This window comes from Rhipicephalus sanguineus, chromosome 3, assembly GCF_013339695.2.
Source record: "Rhipicephalus sanguineus isolate Rsan-2018 chromosome 3, BIME_Rsan_1.4, whole genome shotgun sequence".
Taxonomy (NCBI): Eukaryota; Metazoa; Arthropoda; class Arachnida; order Ixodida; family Ixodidae; genus Rhipicephalus; species Rhipicephalus sanguineus.
Genome location: NC_051178.1, coordinates 170,185,091 through 170,206,261, shown reverse-complemented (window position 1 = coordinate 170,206,261; position 21,171 = coordinate 170,185,091). Strand labels below are relative to the sequence as shown.

At 48.1% G+C, this 21,171-nt stretch overlaps 1 protein-coding gene across 1 annotated transcript in view; it reads right to left on the bottom strand.

Moving 5' to 3' along the window:
• Positions 1 to 18,931, bottom strand: part of LOC119386087 (uncharacterized) — a 119,217-nt gene extending 100,286 nt beyond the window's left edge. The window contains exon 1 of the mRNA XM_037653435.1: positions 18,706 to 18,931. Coding sequence (XP_037509363.1) covers positions 18,706 to 18,931 — 226 coding nt within the window. The remainder of the gene's footprint in view (positions 1 to 18,705) is intronic.
• Positions 18,932 to 21,171: the final 2,240 nt, after the last annotated feature.

Here is a 21,171-nt window from a genome sequence, read left to right as displayed (position 1 = left end):
ATAGAAAGGTCCTTATTGAACTGCAAACTCAGATAAATCGTATTTTAAGGTACGAGATCAAAAGGTGCTAAGTAGCGCACTGATTATGCGAGATATTGGCGTTAAAGAGCATTGACATTATGGTAGAAAAAGGATAATTAAATGCTAACGGACTCATGAGTCGACTCACTCAGGCTCACTCAGACTCAGATCGAGCCATGAGTCTGAGTCTGAGTGAGTTCGAGAGAATAAAATTTTGGTGAGTCTGAGTCCGAGTGAGTCCGGTTGAGAAAAATTATAGTGAGTCTGAGTCCGAGTGAGTCCGGATGAGGAAAAGCTTTTGTGAGTCTGAGTCCGAGTGAGCCCTGAGGGTAAGATATGTTTCGTGAGTGAGTCTGAGTGAGCTCCACATTTTTTGCCGACCTATGAAGCTAACTCCTTTAGGACCCGATCTCGCGTAACAAGGGAGCTAAGCGCTCTTCGGGGATGTCTGTCGCGCCAACGCGAAGTAAGCGGTGAGAGCCAAGCACGTACAAGGGTACGAGGCGTCTACTGATGTCTGTCGAGCAACTGCGAACTTTTCATCAAAGTTCGAAGTTGCTACCCGAGCCACGCAGCCCCCCCCCCCCCCACCGGCACCCCTTCATGCTCCTGCACCCGACGGAGCCGACCGGCGCGCTCCAGCTCTGCATGAACCATGCCCGTCTGCAGCTTTCGCAGCCTTTCTCTCGCACATAGAACATACGACGCCCGGGGCAATGTTATCGATTTGAACTTTATACAGAACGTGACGGCGATGGCGACTGCGAAAATTCGCCTTCAGCGTCCATATAATTGCTATCGCAATAATATTTTTAAAAAATAGCAATAACAGGAAGTATTTATGCAGTTCGATAGACGAAACATACGAGCACTAGGGATAACATCGCTGTTTTATCGTTGCAAATGCGGCGTCAACTGCCCCACTTTTATACATCACTTCCAAGGACAATAGTATCCACACGAAGACGGAGATGTGTAGTGAACAAAAGGATGTCTTTGGAACCAATGTTTCAGAAAGCCCCCTAGAATCAAAACGTCTCACGATGCTAAGCTCGAGGGCGTGGGTTCGATTCCCGACTACGGCGGTCGCCGTTCGATGGGGGTGGGAAATTTCGGTGGGGGCAAAACGAACACACGTGCGCTCAGATTTACATGCACATTAAAGGATCCCAGGTGGTCGAAATCAATTCGGAATCCCCCACTATACGACATGCCTCATAATCGTATCGCGGTTTTGACACGTCAACATGTAAACATGTTCAATTGTACACATGTAAAGAGTGTCTAAAGAGTGTGCACGCGTGTAAATACGTTCACATGTGAAGAGCGTCTACACATGTAAGCATGTACATGTGTACATACACATGTACACATGTAAAGTGTGTGCAAAGAGTGTGTGAAGTTACGCATTCAACAATAGAGGTTAAGCAGTTTCGTATAAAACGGGATTTCTCTCTCTCTCCCTACAGGCCTTACGATCGAGTCTTGGAAAGGAAGCGCGGCTACTAAAACAAAACTAACTGTCTTGACCTAGGATATACAATCGTTTTTCAACTTTTATCACTTCGATAAATAACGCCTCCAGAATACGCGTGAACCTGAACTACACAAATAAAGCATTCAGACACTTGTTCAGCCAATATCCTTTCTTCAAGTTGAGATCACCGAGAAAACCCGCAAGTGGATCCCACTCGGCTGCGTGAAAGGCCGGATGGATAGCTCGAAACGATTCGAAGCCGCGTGTAACGCTAATGAGTTTTTCCCCCAGCGCTTCCGCATCAAACCAACTGGAGCATTCAGCCGAGTATGTGTGTAGAATATAGTCGGAACGCCGATTGGCGCACGCGGTTTTCCAAGTCATCAGCCAAGGAAAGACTTTCTTTCAAATTAAAAAAAAAAACAAGAAGAAAGAAAGGGAAGTGTGTGAGCGCGTTATTTTCCGAGAAACGAAGGCGCCTGGTGACGCAAAGAGGTTTCGAGAATGAATAATACCGCTGCGTCGCAGAAGTGCACATGTTTGAAGCCTTTCGGCGATCTGCCCGTAGTGCTCGGTCGCGAAAGTGATCCCGGTGCACAGAGCTTCGCACAACGAGGCTCTTTCAGAACAAAGCTTCCGTTATAGCTTTGCGCTTGGCGGGCTACCGGAACGGAGTGCTGCGCATTGCAGCGATGACATCCGAAACTGATACATGAACGCAACCTGATATGTTTACGAGAATATCTATCGACGTATAAAGAAATGAGAGACAGCACTTTTATTACAGCTTGAGATGACCGTTTTACTTCAACGGGCTTATTACGCGAGCGTTTTCATTACTGGTTTCCATACGATCTCAACATATCCTGCTACGTACGTACTACATGGTGCACTGACTCGCACCGACCGTCTTACCTGTAACCCCATATTTCGAGGTTCGGCTGTAAATAACATGCCACGAAATAAAGACAGAGTGATGTGCGAATGCCCTTTCGTGCGCGCGTGCGTGAAGCGAGTGAGTGAGTGAGTTAGTGAGTGTGTGTGTGTGTGTGTGTGTGTGTGTGTGTGTGTGTGTGTGTGTGTGTGTGTGTGTGTGTGTGTGTGTGTGTGTGTGTGTGTGGTGAGTGAGTGAGTGAGTGAGTGAGTGAGTGAGTGAGTGAGTGAGTGAGTGAGTGAGTGAGTGAGTGAGTGAGTGAGTGAGTGAGTGAGTGAGTGAGTGAGTGAGTGAGTGAGTGAGTGAGTGAGTGAGTGAGTGAGTGAGTGAGTGAGTGAGTGAGTGAGTGAGTGAGTGAGTGAGTGAGTGAGTGAGTGAGTGAGTGAGTGAGTGAGTGAGTGAGTGAGTGAGTGAGTGAGTGAGTGAGTGAGTGAGTGAGTGAGTGAGTTGGTGTGGCGCATTACCATTCGTCCACGTGACCCAATGAATCAGGCCCTAGAAAGGCCCAGGTCTCAGACACAAGTTTCTAGACCTCGACGGACACGCGGACGACCCCACACCCAGTGCGACAAAAAGCATACCAACGCGCCTGAACTAACAATAAAGTTCATCAAGACGCAACCGCTAAAGAGGTCAAACACGGAGCGAGGCACACACCCGCAATCGCGGGGTGTCTAACATTTCCGATTGCGCCACACTCTTCAAACGCACGTCGGCCCGTCAGTTCAAACACAGGCATGCACCAGGGTGCACACGCGTTTGCATCACGTTACCACCCGTTGCGCTTTTTATACTTACGTGCAGCGTTCCCTGAGGTATGATACACGTGTCGGCGCGGTTAGCTAGCGGCTCAGTCTATGACGGTTAATACACGGCTCATCACTTCCTCAGCCCGCGTACGGTGTTCAGCTCCTCCGCGACAAGGCAGGCACCCGATCCATAACTCGCCACGTGAATAGACTACGGCGGATAAGCGTAAATTCCTCCCGGCAATCCCGCCGCGTACTGCACGTAACTGGTGCCATGCGGGAACCGCGAAGGAAAAGAAAGAGTGCGCGGTAAACGGAACTGGCACGTATATGCATACGAGACGTGGCCGTCACGACCGAAAGAAGGCATCCTCCCTGCAGCGTGCGGAAGTCTCGCGCACGCCAGAAAAGCCTGTGGGTAGCCGAGCGTGGAGAAAAGAAACGAGGCGAGGAGGCGAGCATAAAAAACAAAGATACAGTCGGCCTCGAGAAGATAATAAAAATAAGAGGAAAGAAACACTAGCGCCATAACCCGAGGCCGAAGTGAAACAAGAGGGAGATGTGCGGGAAGATCTCCCGCAAGGTCGTTTCCACCACGCGTCGTGGTTGCAGCAGTAGCAGCAGCAAGGTGCAAACGCAGCCGTGCGTGCGTGGAGCAAGGTATAACTTCTCGTCTCGCATCCGGCCGCCCCCCTGGGCACAAGTGGCGAGCGAGTAGGTGTGTACGCGCGGCGTTCTATGACCTCAGCGACGAGAACCAATCGGAATAAAAGAAGACGATGACGAGACACAGCATACCCCCCCCCCCCCAAAAAAAAAAAAAAAAAATATGCGGATGCAGCACTACCTCTTGCTGCCTAGGTAACTACGTTATACACACAGGAAATTAAGCATGCACCGGGACAGGAAGGAAGGAAGCGCGCTAGGAGAAGGACAGTGATGGTATGGGGAAATGCTACGGGGTTACATGGACTGCGAGTGCAGTAGACTATAAGGACCCATCGTGCGTGCTACAGCTTCACGGCTATGGCGTTACGTCGCGAAGCTCCATGACGCGGGTTCGAATCCCGGCCAGTGCGGGCACATTTCTTTATGGGAGAAATGCAAGTCAACCTGAGTATACTAGGAGTTGAGTAACGCCAGGCGGTCAAAATTATCCCGTAGTCCACTACTAAACGATGTGTCTCCTAATCATATATCGTAGTTTTGGTACATATAACCTCAGAATGGAATTTTGTTCGATTCATATTGTTTTGTTTCATATTGTTTGTGTAATATGTTTGATTCATGTCGTTTCATTTTGTTTGATTCATACATACAGCGCCCGCTGTATGCAGACAACGAAGATGATGTGCGCTTTGACAGTCTCGCGGAACGAGACTCTGACCGAAGAAGAAGACGTGTTTTGTGTCTATGTTCTTGTCTATGCTGCTGCATAAAACGGGCTGCTTGCTGTTCTGCTAGACGTCTTGGTTGTCCGTTTACGGTGCAACGCGACAATATCAGTAAGAAAAGAACGTTCAATTCGACAGCGCTCTCGTATCGTTGACTATATAGTTCTCGTTAAGTTCCTCTTGCTGTAAACTACGAAGAAACGAAGAAAACACCGAATAAAAGCTAACTATACCGTTAACGCCATTATCATCATAAATCTGACTACGTCCACTGCATGGGCAAAGGCCTCTCGCATGTTTCGTCAATTAACCCGGTCCTGCGCTCGCTGCGGCCACGTTTATCCCCGCAAACTTCTTAATCTCATCATGCCCACCTCCCATTACGAGCGCTTGGCTTCTCTGCCAGCCATTAGAGCTTGTTCAAATATGTGACCGAGGGAGCAGACCCCCCGCGTGCGACCTTATTTTATAACGTCGCCCCCTTTCGGCCATATAAATAAGCGTGCCGCACATTCCGGCGGAAAAGAGCGTTAAGCGGTTTCGCAGTGCGCGAGGAAGTAAGTGACTCGGCGTGTCGGGCGATAATTTCGACGTCCGTCCACGCGTTTGGAATTTGGTCCCCGCGCATTCCCGTGTCGCGACGACGGGCTTCGTTCGATCCAAAGGGGCGATAACGAAGCGACCACCGCCGCCGCCGTTTCTGGTTACGCGCGTTCCGTTTCGCGGAGCGGCACTAACAGGTGAGGCGGAGGAACGCGTTTTACTTTGTACTATATAGGCGAACAGGCTCTCCGTACGCGAGACAGTTCTAGGAAAACGCGGCTTTTATAAGCATCACATAAGAGCGAGTACCTACATACACGGAAAAACCAAGCAGGGCCCAGCTGCCCCGTTTCGGATTACAGCATAGAAGGAAGTACAGACCGAAACGGTTTCGATTAGGTGTTTTTTCCCGCAATGATCTTTCGTCTACTCTTAAATGTGCGCAAGCTCCCAACGTATCGGTGTTAAAGATTGATTGATTGATTGATTGATTGATTGATTGATTGATTGATTGATTGATTGATTGATTGATTGATTGATTGATTGATTGATTGATTGATTGATTGATTGATTGAGTGAGTGAGTGAGTGAGTGAGTGAGTGAGTGAGTGAGTGAGTGAGTGAGTGAGTGAGTGAGTGAGTGAGTGAGTGAGTGAGTGAGTGAGTGAGTGAGTGAGTGAGTGAGTGAGTGAGTGAGTGAGTGAGTGAGTGAGTGAGTGAGTGAGTGAGTGAGTGAGTGAGTGAGTGAGTGAGTGAGTGAGTGAGTGAGTGAGTGATAATTAGGTGCCTCTCCGGAGACTTTTCCTCGGCTTCCGATAACTGAGGGCACGAAGCCATACCCACAAAAGACGAACGCACTTCAATAAAGCTTTTAAAAACTTGAGTATGGGTTTTTACGGACCCAAACCACGATATGATAACGAGGCACGCCGCACTGTGGGACTCTGGTTTCATTATGACTACCTATGGCCCTTCGGGGGGCCCTAAATCAAAGTACGCCGGTGTTCTTTTGCCTTCCGCCCTCAACAAATTGCAGGGAATCGAACCAGCATCCTCGTGATCAGCAGCGCGACAACTTAAGCGCTAAGTAACCACGGCGTGTTTCGTAGAGCTTCGATGGAGCTTTGACGAGGCAAATGCGAGCTAACGGAGGCATACCAAAATACCGGGAAGACGCATGCAGGCAGGCACGGCAGACCCTCGAAGGTAAAGCCCATAAAGCCCCTTGAAGATCAAGGGGCTTTAGGCAGACCACGCCAGTGGCGAAGTCTTGCGACGTCATGAACCAATAACTGCGGCGTTAGAAACATGCTTGCGGTGTGCGAAAAAAAAAAAAGATGTTCTATGAAGTGATGATGCAAAGAAAAAAGAAAAACAACGTGATCCCCCTGTTGCCGCCATGTTCGCGTGAACTTAAAATCATATTCCGTAAGCTATTGCAATAAAGATCTTCCGCATTATGGTTAGACAAAGCGTCACCAGAAGCAGTCACAAACGTCGCTGCAAAGCCTCTGTGCCCCCCTCATTATTCCGACGTGTATACGTGCGCTGTTGCACGTCCCCCAAATATACATAGAACTGTTAAATAACGCTAATGCGCTTAATCTTATCCTCGGATAAGACTTCTGTTCACTAATAAGTAATATTAAACCAGAATCCATTAGTTAGTATAACCATGCACGCTTCGCAGAAATGAATGAATAAGCCGAGGAGACGGCTGACGAGGGGAGACGAAGACGCACACACACAAAAATGCACACCAAGCATGCGATAAAAATATGTAGCTGGCCGAATACGAGCCATTACAAGCAAACGCGGCCATAAAAGAAAAGCTAGTAATAAACGATGCAGAACTACGTGAATGCCGGCAAGCGAGCTAGACAAAACCGCCCGCAGACCTGCGCCCCATTTGTAAGCACACTACATGTAGTTTATCATCTTGCAGGGGCAATAATACATGGTTGCCTAACAATGCGCCTTCGCATATATAGTGCCGGAGTCTTTCGTCGTCCATCTTCCTTTACGCATCCCTTCCTGCCGTTGCGGAGAATCGGTGCGAGAAGCGCAAAATCGGCTGTTCGACGGAGCACCTCGATTTCAGGTTTTCTTGCGCCGTGCATGAGTGCGTGCGTTCAGCGTAAAGCGCCGAACAGTACTAGTTAACAACCTTAATCGTATCCGATAATATCGGTAAGATCGACTCTCCGCAAAAAACTAACAGGGTCCCGTATGCATTCGTCTAAGACACCTCGAAGGCGAAAGCCATTTTCTTTTTCTTCTCAGTCGATGTAGCGATCCTCCCCGCCCCCCTACGAAAGCTTCCTGCATCTAACGTAGTTTTGCACTGCCTCCGGGATCGTAGGACTTGCAAGCTTTCCGCACCTCATCTGGTTTTGCACTGCCTCCATGATCGGTCCCCCACCGTTGACCAAGCAACAATGTCACGTGGTTACGTCACCATGTGACGTCCTGATGACGTCACAAATTCCGCCTATCTGTGACGTCATGGTGACGTCATCACGTTATGGTGATTTTGTTTCACATTACTCACGTTGACGCCGCCGACGGTCAATTTTCGCGTTTGACGAGGCATCTAAGGCTTTCGCCCATCATAATCAATCAGACATCTGTACCCACGCTATTCGGCGCCGCAAATGTTGACGCGTGTAGGAAGTAAACAGCAGCGCTGTACAGAACTACGCGCCGAACAATCAATCACGAGGATCGCATTTATTTGACGACGGGTGACAGAGAATGAGCAACGGCGCGGAGAGAACAGATGACGAAAGAGCTGGCCGTAAACACAGTGGCCGCTCAGATTCCGACAGCGGAAACCGATCGGCGACAGGCGCGAAGTTATACGAGTGCAACGCAGGCTCCAAATCAACTCTGGCAGGAAGCCCGTACACATACAAAGTTCCTGTTGTAAAGACTATATAGCCCGCATATAATTGAGCGTGATACGCGGAGCGCGACGAAACCTGCCACACAACGGAAAGACCAGTTGAGCAAAGCGAGCAGCTGTGCGCATTTTGTACAATGCAAGTAAGAAAAAAAAAAGAGAAAAAAAACGTCCCATGTGTCTCGTTGCTTTTCGTTATTCTCTTAATTTGTACAGGCCTGTGACAGCGCTGTCACTCAGCAGCTGCGATGCATTTATATGGACACCAAAAAAAAAAACACTAAATATAGTTTACAGTTTTACAATTGTAAAATATTCTTTCAAATCGTACATCTCTTCGCTTTGCAGTAATGTAGTTATCATTTGAAAAGACAACGTCAAAGTACCACGGTTTCTATTTTGTTCGCATAGGGAAACCGCGTAATCTCTGCATTAATACGACGTCCGGGATTTCATACTATTTTTGTTGCTATTTGCCGCGCAGTAAATCTTGCCGAGACTTGCGATGTCCTCAGTTCGTTTAAAATATGATACAGTACAGAAAAAATGAAAGAATATAGGTAGATTCTTCGCCGCTGAAGTTGATCCATGACGTATATATATTTGTCAGTTGGAGCGGAAACTTCAAAGGCCCGCCATGTGCCCATCTCGTATTTTGCGTATTTTCTGGCTTACATTGCCATTTCTCGAGGTAACAGATTTTTTTTTTTTTTTTTAGATTTCAAGAGAGCAATTTGCCAATATGGCACAGCTCACTGTTCTCTTCATTGTCCCTTTAAACCAAACCGACGAGAGAGCGACACCTCGCGAACAAAATTATTCACGTAGGCATCGTGCCATTGCGCAGGCGAAAGCAATGGCAGCGCCACAAATATGAGGACGTATACACCGTTCAATCACACAACTGCGGGCACTTTGAATGTTCGAACTGAATGTGCAGTTATTAACAACGAGAGTCAAGTCAGCCAATTCGCCAGTTTGGGAATCCTACATCTCCTCTCTATTGGCGTTCGTATTTTACTTTAGTAGACGTTACCTTCGATGTCGACATGCTACAGTAAACTTCCTCGTACATTACCGCCTCCGCACAATGCAAGAATTGAAATGATATCGCATTAGACTGATATATGACAGTATTCTCAGTATCTGTGTTACACAACGCATGAGTACTCCAAGATAGCCAAGGTGCTGCATATATTCTGCATGGCTCCGGACGTCATTCGATCAGCTGCTGAATCGCCAAAGTTGCCTCCGTGCAAACGAGACCACCGCGACCGGCACTCAAACCGGCGACTTCGGGCGCCAAGCGGCAGAGCAGTGACACGACGCGCGGACGTTTCGCAAACTCGTTAGAGGAATGCACAGTTTTCGCCGCGAGCTCGCGCACACATGCACATACACAGAGATCCATTAAACACTTCCGTGAAGCCCATATAGACCAGAACACAGCGAATTCGATGCGCATCGCCATATTTGCATCGCGCGTCACGCCATCTATCGCACACGCGACGAAACAACACGCGCGGGCTGCCACCCCAGCAGACGCTACACAGAGCAAACGTGAAACTCCCGAAACTCAGCCCGTCGGATAGCGTGTTTCGCGTCTTTTCTAGCCTGGACATTTTCGCTGATTTTATTGGAACATCAAGAACATCTTTCTCATGCAAGTCCACAATGTATACAGTACGTGCTCAGTGGGCTGCGGAAGCAACCTCGTCAGATACGTACGCTGTTACATTTGTAAAAAAAAAAAAAAAGTTCTCGCAGTAGTACGCGTGAATCGTAATCGCAGTGCAGCTCGCGAAAGAGTGAAACGATGTTTTGTTGCCCCATATTACAAGTTGTGCGCAAAGTTTCGTGAAAGCTCATCATTTCAGCATGCATCGCGTAATAATTAGAGTACGCTTTACGGGTAGTTTCGCGGAACGTAATTTTTGTTTCACGAGCGCTCTTACAATAATGCGTCTTGCTCACAAAAGCGTGCTATCAGAGAGTATAATTTGAAGTATCGTTCAGCGATCCCTTTTGGAAGCTACTTGCGCGATTTTATTCTTCTAACGATGGTGCTTTACAAGCGAAACTGCGCTACTCTTAGTTAAGCCGGTTAGCTACGCCTGCGACGTAAAGGACACTGGCGCGAGTACTGTTTACTTGCGTGCCAATATATGTATTATGTGCAGCTGTATGCCTCGTGTCCAAATAAATTTGGGGACATCAAACACTCAAATGAAAACACGAAATTGTGGCCAGCTGTTGAGGAACACCGTGCCATTTATTACCTTTTGAAGACGAAATCTCGAAGGCGTGGATGCCATCAAAAGCACTAAAGCTTAATAGTACGTTGAAAGTGGCAAAGCATGCTCATTGCTTGTGCTTGAAAGCACTACCTTGCACTAGATTTTCGTCAAAGGAAACGCTCAAAGGTATGAAGTGCACCCCCACACAAAGCTCGCGCCTGCCTTCAACCCAGCTGCGTGTCACGCAAATTACGTTAGCAAAATTAAATAGGTGGGCATCACACTGCAGAATACACGCAGTTAGTGTACTTACTCGCGCATTTTCACTCGGCTCCTAGTTTTTCTGCTCGAATCACAGTTATCCACTCGCGGCGAAGCTGAAAACACCGCACCGGCACTATTTCCGTGGCGCGTCGTAATCGTCGCAGACAACGCTAATGTCCTCTTGTTGCGCTGCTTGTTTTGACATCCAGAGACGACGCAGTAGTGCCCAGACGAGCTCTTATACGCTGAAGCGGCGTGAACGGGCACTTTTTCGCACTTTAAAGCCTCAGAACTGCAGCTTGCCCTGTTTACTTGGTGCAGCCCGCGCACGCCTTGGCAGCCCCGGTCAGCCCGGCGTCTGGGTGCGAGAGTATCCGCTCGGCTCGCCAGCAGCCTGGGTGCGAGACAGGCGTGCTCTGGTGTATAGACGTTGGTATATGTAGACTAACGCCAGCGGTCAGTCAACCTGTTCCTCCCGCCAGCGGGCGCAATTAACTATTTCCTTTCTTTTTGAGGTTTTATCTGGCTATTCCCCCTGCAGGCGTACACGCACAGACATTTAATGACGGGCCTGAAGCTCTCGGTGTACCATCTTCTCTCTGATTACGTCCAAGCAACTCGTCTTGCCATTTCTTTTTTCTCTCTCAGTAGACATATATTTAGAAAAACATTTACATAAAGCGGACGCAATAACACGCGAATCGTATACGACGACGCACTAAATGAACATAGAAATGTGCTAGCCGTCTTCCATTTTCACGTGCCGCCGGCCTGTACACTACTTTACGGATGGGTTTCGGTGCCGTCATATTGGGCTGCAGCCTTGCCGTTTTGTGTATACATTTGCATGCGCATGAAAACGGTTGTGCTGGTGCATTCGACATTTCATGGCCTAATTAGTACGCGTCGCAACATACCAAAATAAGAAAACATTCGTTTAGCAGCCCAAGATGGCGGCGCCCAGGTGTGTAATCTAAAATCGTCAATCAAACACGCGCAGCGCCGTTCGGTGTCAAGAGTGAATATGACGGTCGAGCAGGATGCCACGGGCACAACATTTTGTCATAATCCGGACACGATCGATATCTCCAATAAGATGGGAGTATTTTGTAGCGCCGTCATATATAACAGTTGCCGTCCTTTTTTTTTAATTTTTCATTTATTCACTTTTCTTCTTTTGGCCGTGCACCGAGCAAGCGTCACTAGCAGTTTCGGACGATCAAAATGCGTGCTCCCGAGATGACAGGTCGTTAAAGTCGCGTAGAAGCATGCATGGAGCAGCGCGCGCAAACGGTATTATATAAGGCTCATTATCATTTACTGCACCCGCGCGAGTTCGGCCGCTTTTTTTTTTTTTTTAGAATACCTAAAAGGAGAGGCATTGTTCGCATGCCCTTAATACGGCGATTTATAGACGTCGTTTGAAACAACGTTTATGGAACCTGGTTCTATAAACGTTGCTTTGAAATTATATCGCGAAGCTGTTACTTTTAAAATGCACACAACTAGAGTTCATGCATACGCCCATAACACTCTGGCAAAGACTCCTACACATAGAGGTAGCTAGAGCGTTATATAGTGTGGTATACACAAAAGGTACAGCTTATTTTCTCTTTCGCATATTCTCGCGTGAGAGCTTGCAGTCACAAATTTCGGCCCACACTCTATGCAACTTATATGCTGTAAGCCAAAAAAAAAAAAAAGCGATAACAGGCGCATTAGCACATTTCAATAAACGTAACTGCCAAAAGACAGCGCGCACCTGAAAATTTTTTAACGTTATCTTATCATCATCGTCATCTCGAGGGCTGTAATGTCGCTACGCACAAGCAATCACATAACTTCCTTAATCATATGAGTTAATAAAACCTCGTCGCAAAAATATGTTTGCTTGCCGAACGAAGCATAGTATATATATATATATATATATATATATATATATATATATATATATATATATATATATATATATATAGAGAGAGAGAGAGAGAGAGAGAGAGAGAGAGAGTGAGAGAGTGAGTGAGTGAGTGAGTGAGTGAGTGAGTGTGTGTGTGTGTGTGTGTGTGTGTGTGTGTGTGTGTGTGTGTGTGTGTGTGTGTGTGTGTGTGTGTGCGTGCGTGCGTGCGTGTGTGTGTGTGTGTGTGTGTGTGTGTGTGTGTGTTCAGAACGCATTCCACATTCGGAAGAGATGGCCGCCATCGTATTGCATCCAAAGCTCAAGTTTGTATTGCCCCTGTATATAAACTTATACATACTATACAAAACGGCAAGCCGGCGTCCACGTTTGATTTCTTCGCCTTCAGTCGGAACATTGTTTTCCGGTGATCGATAGCTCCAAATAGGCGACAAAGCCGGAAAACAATAGCCGATCGCAATCTTTGTTCGACTTTCTTGTTTTTTTTGTTTTTTTGTGCTCATTCAAACTCGAGCATTGCCCCCGTACAACTCGTTCGATACACGACTCGAGAGGCGTCGCACGAAACAAAGAGCCATTCTTCTTTCTTCTCCGCACCCTCTTCCATTAAACGTTTATAGTTCGCTATATTGTTGTATAGAGAGAGCCCGTAACGTATATTGCGCACAAGAACAGGAACTTTGACATGTGCAGCTGTTGCGAATTATACGCGAAAGATACGTTTTCTGGTCAAGTGAACACGCACAGCGCTATATATACATACAGCTGAATAGCGCGTAGTAGTGTGCAGCCCTGCAGTCGCGAACAATGCATTTTCGCCATATGTGCGAGACACACAATTCTATTCAAAAGAATCTCGAGCATAACCGTTTGCGCATTCTCCCTATTGAGTCATGTAGCAATTATAGTGTAAACAAATGTGAATATAGCGCAGCATGGTCAGTCAGCCAGGGCGCATTTGTCATCCTCGAAACGACCACGGTCTCGAGGCACACGCAATATGTGATTCTTGGCTTCAGGACCGTTTCCTATTCCATTTTATCCCTGCGAACTTCTTATTTTCGCCACTCCATCTAACTCGCTGCCGCCCACGGCTGTCTCTCCCATTCCTTGGGATCCACGCCGTTGCATTAACCATGGCCTCCGAGATTGCCGGCGCGCAATCTCGGATTCCATGCACTAAGTGACGACCGCTTGTTTCCAACGCATTACATTACAAGCACAGGTCCCCCTTTTTTTTTTTCACGTAGTAATGTCAACTATAATATCGGCTATCTACATTTGTTCTCCGATCCACTCTGTCTTCTCCCGACCTTTCAATGTTCCGCCTATCATTTTGTTGTTCCACCACTCACAGCGTCGTCTCCAACTTTTTCAGCATATCCATAAAACACGCTATACCGGGAAACATGGAGGTCACCATGTTTCATGGATTTGCTATGTCCAGGGTGATGAAATGTATACCCCACTTTTGTACCAATAATGTGTCTAACTGAGTGCAGTTGACATCGTAGCAGCATTTGAAATATTCGTAAGCAATTCGAAAACTATTCGATTCGCGTATAGTGGCTCTAACATGGGACACTATTAACTGGACTAGACGCACGAAATTTGCGAATATTCGCCCACGCCTACGGACAGCACGACAAAGGCGGCGCGCTGACGGTGCTAATGCACGTCCAGATTCCGTATAAGTGATACTGCAGTAAGAATTAAAAAAAATCATTCGCACTATATTAAAAAAAAAAACAGCTGGTTAGCTATACATATGTCCATTCAAACAAAATGCTGCGCTGACACATCCAGACTTCGCGAGTGTCACGCACTTCTGCGCGGCCTCGTACATCAACTGCGTCAGCTGAGTATAATAAATTAAGCCGAGAGCAAAGTACCTCTCACAAAGCCTGCGACTTTACGAACAGACAGTTGCAGCATTCTTGACTGCAATATAATTTATGATCCCACCTGCCGTGCTGCTATTACACTCGACTCGTCTTTCGACGCCCACCTGTACTTTCTTCCCCCTCTCTTTCTTTAAAGCGTGAAATGAAGATTCTTCGTGCACGGTTGCGTTTGTGTATGTCCTATGAACGAGTGTGCTTCCATGTACGAAATCATGTTCTTGATTTAGGTCCATACGAATGGCAGAACTCGAAAAAAAAAGTGCCTGCATACACCAAGATTTCCGCGCCCTCGATGGTCAGAGTTTACCTTAAGCTGGCGATTAGATTCTTTTTGTCATAACCTTCTTTTATCGCTTGACATCATCATCAACTGATGAAGTTCCAACTTTCAAAGTGTGAAGAATGTCACTCAGTAAAGAGGCCTAAAAATCACATAAAAACGCCGACTCGACCCGACTTTTGTCTGATTAGCGCTTGCACGTCACAAAAAGTGAGCCACACCGGCGCGAAACTCAATAAAAAATGAGGTCTCCTTTGACGCACTACAACGGCAGGTTCACGAGTGGCCGGCGCTGCAACGTATAAACACCGATACGGTTGAACACCTAAACAACACATCACACTGAAACATCACGTCACGGTGAAGTTGCGAGAAGCGATAATCCGCAAATCCGCAAACGCGAGTCCAAGTCCAACGATGCGGGACAGTATTCAAATTCATCCAGTCCACCGGTGCCCTCTGAAGGCGTCTGGCACTGTCCCTTATCCGCAGCGGAGAGGCACGTGGTAAAAAAAGCATTTTCGAGAAGCCAGCTGCGTCTGCCCGCGTCGAGGCCTCCTCCGTCACCGCTATTACGCCGTCTACGAATCGTGCGAGCACGGTGGACGGACGGTCTTTTAAACGTGGAAGGTCAGTAGCCTTGAGGAGACGGTGACGCCGCGGGCAGGTGCTGAGGGAAAGGGGAAAGGTGTGCCGAGGAGGGTAGGCGGCGTACTAACACAAAGAATGGCCACGTCGTCCGCGATCACCTCCGCCCCCCTCCACACCCTTCCCTTTTACGCAGGGAGGGAAACGTGGCATCGCAACCGCCGGGTTAACTTTCTCTCCAAACCGGATTCCCCGCCTTGGACGCCAGGGCAAGTCCAGAGCTAAACGACGACGTGCCGTCAGACGCCCAACAACGCAACGCCGGAGGCACTCCTGCATGCCAGATACCGCGAGCCAGACGCGAAGTCTGCGAATCGCAAATGGTGCAAGTTTCCAGGCGTGTAGTATACATATGCGCGACCATCCGAGCTCTTCAGCCCTACCGAGCGTAGCCAGCTGCTACTGCGAAAGGCCACAAACAAGTGGCGAGATAGAGTGTGCGGAAAGGACACGTCCAAACTGTCTTTCTCTCACCCTCTACTCACCTGCAGGGTGCATTAAACTTGCCGGTGCAATTCCGGGCAATCTGAATACGACCCGTTTCGTTTTGCTGTGCGGAGGTATACCAGGCCACATTCGTATACAACTTCGGCGTCCTTTCGTCGTTCGAGAAATTTTGATTAATTCCGATTTTCGGTAACATCTGCGTCACAGTGACAACACCAAATCCAATATCCGAGAAGCCAGCTTGTACATAACGAGTTTACGTGGGCGTCGGATAAAAAAAAAATTCTTATAGAAACACAACTACCCACGCGCGCAACGAGCTGCAACACAACGAATAATCGTCTGAGATGTTTCAACTGAGACACGTCGTCAGGCAGAATGCTGCGAAATCAGTGCTGCAAGTTGCTAATGCATGTGAATATATTTCGCAAATTTCGCCTGAATGTACACAAACTACCAACATCATTTAACTTTAATATCAAAGCCACATCGATCGCGTTCCAGTGACGTATGAAAAGCGACAAAAAAGAAAGTATAGAACGGATCTTTTCGTGCATAGTTCCCTGAAAAGAGGCTACGGTCGCGCGGCGGTGTGCCAAGAACGCTATCACAGTCCAACCGAAGCAAAGATACTTGCGATGCTTCTACGGAAAAGCACAGTTGCCGGGCAGGACCCCAATGTCACATGCCACATTCTTTACCTGTAAGAACGAATTCACCCGGGACCTAGTTTCCGTCTCCATAGACCCAAGACTGGTCAGCTAGGCCGTCCTGTTGTACGGGATGATCTGATCATTTTTAGCCTCCGTGGGTTGGTAATTTTAGCACTGGGTGACAATTAGCGCGAGGTAGACTACGCGCCATTAAAGACCTCTTCACGCGTTCGCTCGCACATACGCAAAGCTTATCGGATATTCTTTCTCTAAATGATAATCTAGGAATAAACGCGAATGTCTTGCTCATTCGTTCGTTCGCCTATTTACGATCTCACTAAATCGAAACGCTACAATCAAATTCATGCAGGTCTGTGCAGTTATTACGACACATAAATGAACACAGTGTTGATTTCTGATGGCTAGTTAACAAGCAAGCAGCGAAGGTGCAAAGAAATCTTGTATTGAAGAACCTCACAGAGTGCGGCAGATGATCAGGGACCTAAACTGCACCGCATTAAAGCACCCTTGTTAGGTGCGGACAGGCGATGCGGGCAAAAGGAAGAAACAAATTAACTGCAAGAGGACATTACCTTTCATTATGGAGCAAAACTAATTGCTAAACCGCTGCCTTCAGGCACGTAGCCAGGATTTTTTTTCGGGGGGGGGCCCAAGGCCTTATTGTTCGAAAGAAAGTCTTTCCATGGCAAAAACAAAAAAAAAGTTGCCTGGCAATATAGAAGGCTGGAAAAATTTCGGGGGGGGGGGGGGGGGGGGGGCCGGGCCCCTCGGGGCCCCCCCTTGCCTACGTGCCTGGCTGCCTTGAAGACTCGGCGTTAAGTCTAATTAGTCGCACATCACTCAACGCCTACCCATCTATGTCAACCAAGCTGAGCCGCTCATAGCAAGAAGAGCGATGGATTGAAAGGTGACGAAGCACGAAGAAAGAAATCTGACGAACATACAGAAACTATCGTTCGCCGCGTTCCCTTTCGCTAATTGGCGCTCTATTGCGCAACGCTGCGGCCTATGACAGACGAGGGCAGGAGACATCGGCCGCTATCGCAAGACCTGTTCTCGCATGCAGTCTCTAGTAAGCGCAGCCGTTGTGCTGTTGCACCACACGTATAACTGCAATGTGAGAACAAAGGGAGGCGGTGAACCGGCCAGCAGGATTTACGATGAGCTGCTGTTGTGTCGCTGATAAGACAGCAATCTTCCATGCGGACGACTCGCGTTGAAAACCTTTATCGAGAGAGAGCACAGATGGTGAACGCCAGTCGTAAAGTGATACAGGTCACCAGGATCTGAAAGTGCGTCACACATTTTGTCATTTCCACGATGACGTCTAACATGTCGACTAATTTAATCCATGGCATATAAGCATATAAATTGTACCTGAACGAAACTAATTCACACCCTCACGACGAAATACTTTGTATACGAGCACTAAAATAATACGGGCTCTAGTCACCTTCAACCCGTGCAGAACGGAAAAGTCGGCAATCGGAGTAGGGGATCTTGTGAAATGACATGTGCCCGGTCATTTCAAAGGACATCGTCCTGCAGTGTAACGTTCGCCAGATACCAGAAAGGTAACCCATGTCCGCTGGGTACCGCAGGGGCCTATATAATACTACCTGACACTCGTGTAACGATAGCGTTCATTGCCACTAAAAAGCGATCTTCGGGTTGGCTACCCTCCCGAGCCTTCACCGAAAGGTAGCTATTACCGAACTGGCCCCTGACGGTAGGTGGTCATTACACGCGGCAGTCTCACCCTTCTCAGACATGCCGCCCCCTTCGTGGAGTTCAAGGCTGACCGAAGCGCGCTTGCAAGGCGCAGGATCACCGAAGTCAAGGCGCTGATTCGCCTAAATCCTCGCTGTACATTCTCGCCGCGTAATGGAAAGCACATTCTTTTCCCATTCGAAAACAAGCGAAGCCATAACGCGGTAATAACTAACGAGATAGCGCCTTCGGCGGTGTTGATAAGCGTCCCGCTTACGCACCGGCCGGGGCCAGATACTGCCAAGAGAACGGGCTCAAAGCAGTGCCGAAAGGAGAGAAAAAAAGAGGTAGAAAGGGATGGCATGGTCCCTAAATGAGCGCAAAGTGCATCGTTAATTGCGCTGGAGCTAAAAGGACAGGAAACTCGTGGCACAGCGCGGTGCATGCCGACAAAAGCCGAACCGACGCTCGTTTTCCATACCCGCTTCCTTTCCGCTGCAGGCTCTCTATCGGAAGCACATGACGGCTCCACCGCACGACGCCAGGAACCTTCTTTTTCAGCCGAGATTTTAGACCAGCGAGACGGGACTGTTCTAATTTTGCTCACCTGACAACAAGGTATCCCACGCGCGGATCTCCACGATCGCCGTCGCCAGGAGCGGGTAATCACAGGGTTTCACGAGCACAGACTGTTCACAATCCCACCTGTTCTGGGAGCTCACAGACGCCGAACACAACCACCGGCGGCCATCGCGAACCGCGAGTGCCCGGTCCAGTTTCCGGGCGCTAGACGTCATTTCCTTCGAAGAGGTTTCGTTGTAAGCTCCCGCCATCTGCGAGCGCTTCGTTGCACTGCTGGCGCTGTAGCCTGTTGCGGCGACTGCGAGAAACGAGTTTGCCGCGAATTCTGGACTCGTTCAAATTGAGTTTATTAACTCCCCTTGTGTACTTCGGCCGGTCGCATTAATTCAATCCTTTCATAGTTTTACTTTATTAGTGTAGGCGGCGTCATACTCTCTTCTGAGTTAAAACCACTATTCTGAGCCATACTGCCTAAAAGACCCGCTACCATATAATTGTAATAGTAACGCAGAGGCGCGAATCCAGGTTATTGTTCAAGGAGAAGGAAAAAGGGGAGGTGGGTAGTCTGACTTGATTACGTTGGTAATAATCACGAAGCCAGACAATGGTGACTGATTATGCCGATAGTTGCATGGGTACTCACGATGAGTAATAATGATAAGTTCGCTTTGCAGTGAGCGTTCCAAGGACGCGGTAGCAAAGCAAGATTTGACGGTTTGCCACGTGTTGTGCAATGCGTGGCGCTGCGCGCACAAACTTCAAAGGGAAAAGAGGGGATTAGCACATCCCTCCAGGCCCCCAGGATCAGCGTACGGCAACGCGTGGATTTTCGAAGGTTACAGGGAGAGAAACGACGATTCAGCAAATGGCGTCGTGTCGTGCACTGTGTCCCACTTGATTTTATTCAAAAGCTATTCTAGGCGCCTTTGTTTGCCACATTCAACTTTGGGCGGCACGACGTGGCTGTTGGGACGTATATCGAGTAACATTTTCTGCTGCATTCACTAATATCACCCGGACTAAAACAGCAAAGAAACATGGCAACGACGTCCCGAGCGCTGCCACGAAAAAGTGATGATAATATATGGCTTTTAATGGCGCAAGGGCTAAGTTTGGCCAAAGAGTGCCACGGATTGCGAGAGTCGAAGCGCAATAAATATTGTTGTGTTAAACCACAAACTGGTGGTGGTGATGATGTTGACACAAGCGGGGTTAGCCTGGCGCACTTGGCCGGCAATTGCTCCTCCCGAGCGACTCTTCCCATTAGTGTGTCTCACCATACATCACTTAACCCTTTCAGCCCTGGATTTTTTATTTTGGCCGAAGACATTTTTAAATGCGAAGCATTTCTTAGCGAACCTTTGGCACTCTGAGCGTTTCTATCTACGTATCTATCTAGCCGCCTACGTCTGGGTGCTCTCATGGTCGCCTCCTTAACTTGGTGTAGACCAAAATTGGCACGGGAGGGCAAGAGGATTTGACAAATATGATTGTCCGGTCATGACATGAATAACGTGAAAATCCTGTCGCGTACGTCGTCAAACCCTTTCCACTAGGCACGTGTGGCACATACTCGTTTGCCACGGGCCGCGGTGTACTGGTATGCGCCACAGGTGTTTGACAGTTTATATCTACCAAGGAGCGGTGAGAACAGACATTGATAATCTAAATGCTAGAGCATTAAGGAAAACCAACATCGGCAGCGTTGACTAGACGAATGGAAGAAATGAAAATTAGGATCCCAGCAAGAATCGAACCCAACCATTCTGCGTGGCAATCAGGTATTCTACCACTGAGCCACGCCAGGTCTATAAACTGGTTTGGAAAAACAGCCAATGCAGGCGTAATGTCGGTGCGACGTCAATTGTGGTTGTGGTGCTGGATATCTAATTTTGCAAGAAAGCAATAAACACTACATGATAATCCTACGATGAGTACTCCTACGATACAGGCGTCATATAAGATTAACGTCGGTGGTTCCAGTGTTGGCTCCGCTTTTATAGCACCCTAATAAACATTACATTTGTATTCCTATGATTCATCAAGCTATATTGAAGCATTGCTCGACCCCGAAGGAATACATTAACGAAAGTTACGTATGATATTCACATCATCGCACCGTAAAGTGCACTTAGTCCGCAAGAATGACGCAGTGTCCTCTTCATTTCTTACGAGGCTGGGCGATGGCCTCATGCAGACCGAGGATGAGCCGCTTTGTAGACTAGGCTACGTAGCCCACATACGCCCAGGTAGTCTACGAATACGACAAGCGCCATCCACGGATGTTGGTCTATGTAGCACTATCCAGGCCTACCAGCCTCGACGGTCTATATCGACAGACAATTTGTCGAAGAAATGACCGAGGCATTCACAATTTCCAACAGGTGTACTATACATCATACTTCATTACACATGGACGCCTCGTCACCGCTGTCACGACCGGATCCGATAACAAGTCATGACCAGCGGCTGGTGCTCACTGATCACGGTG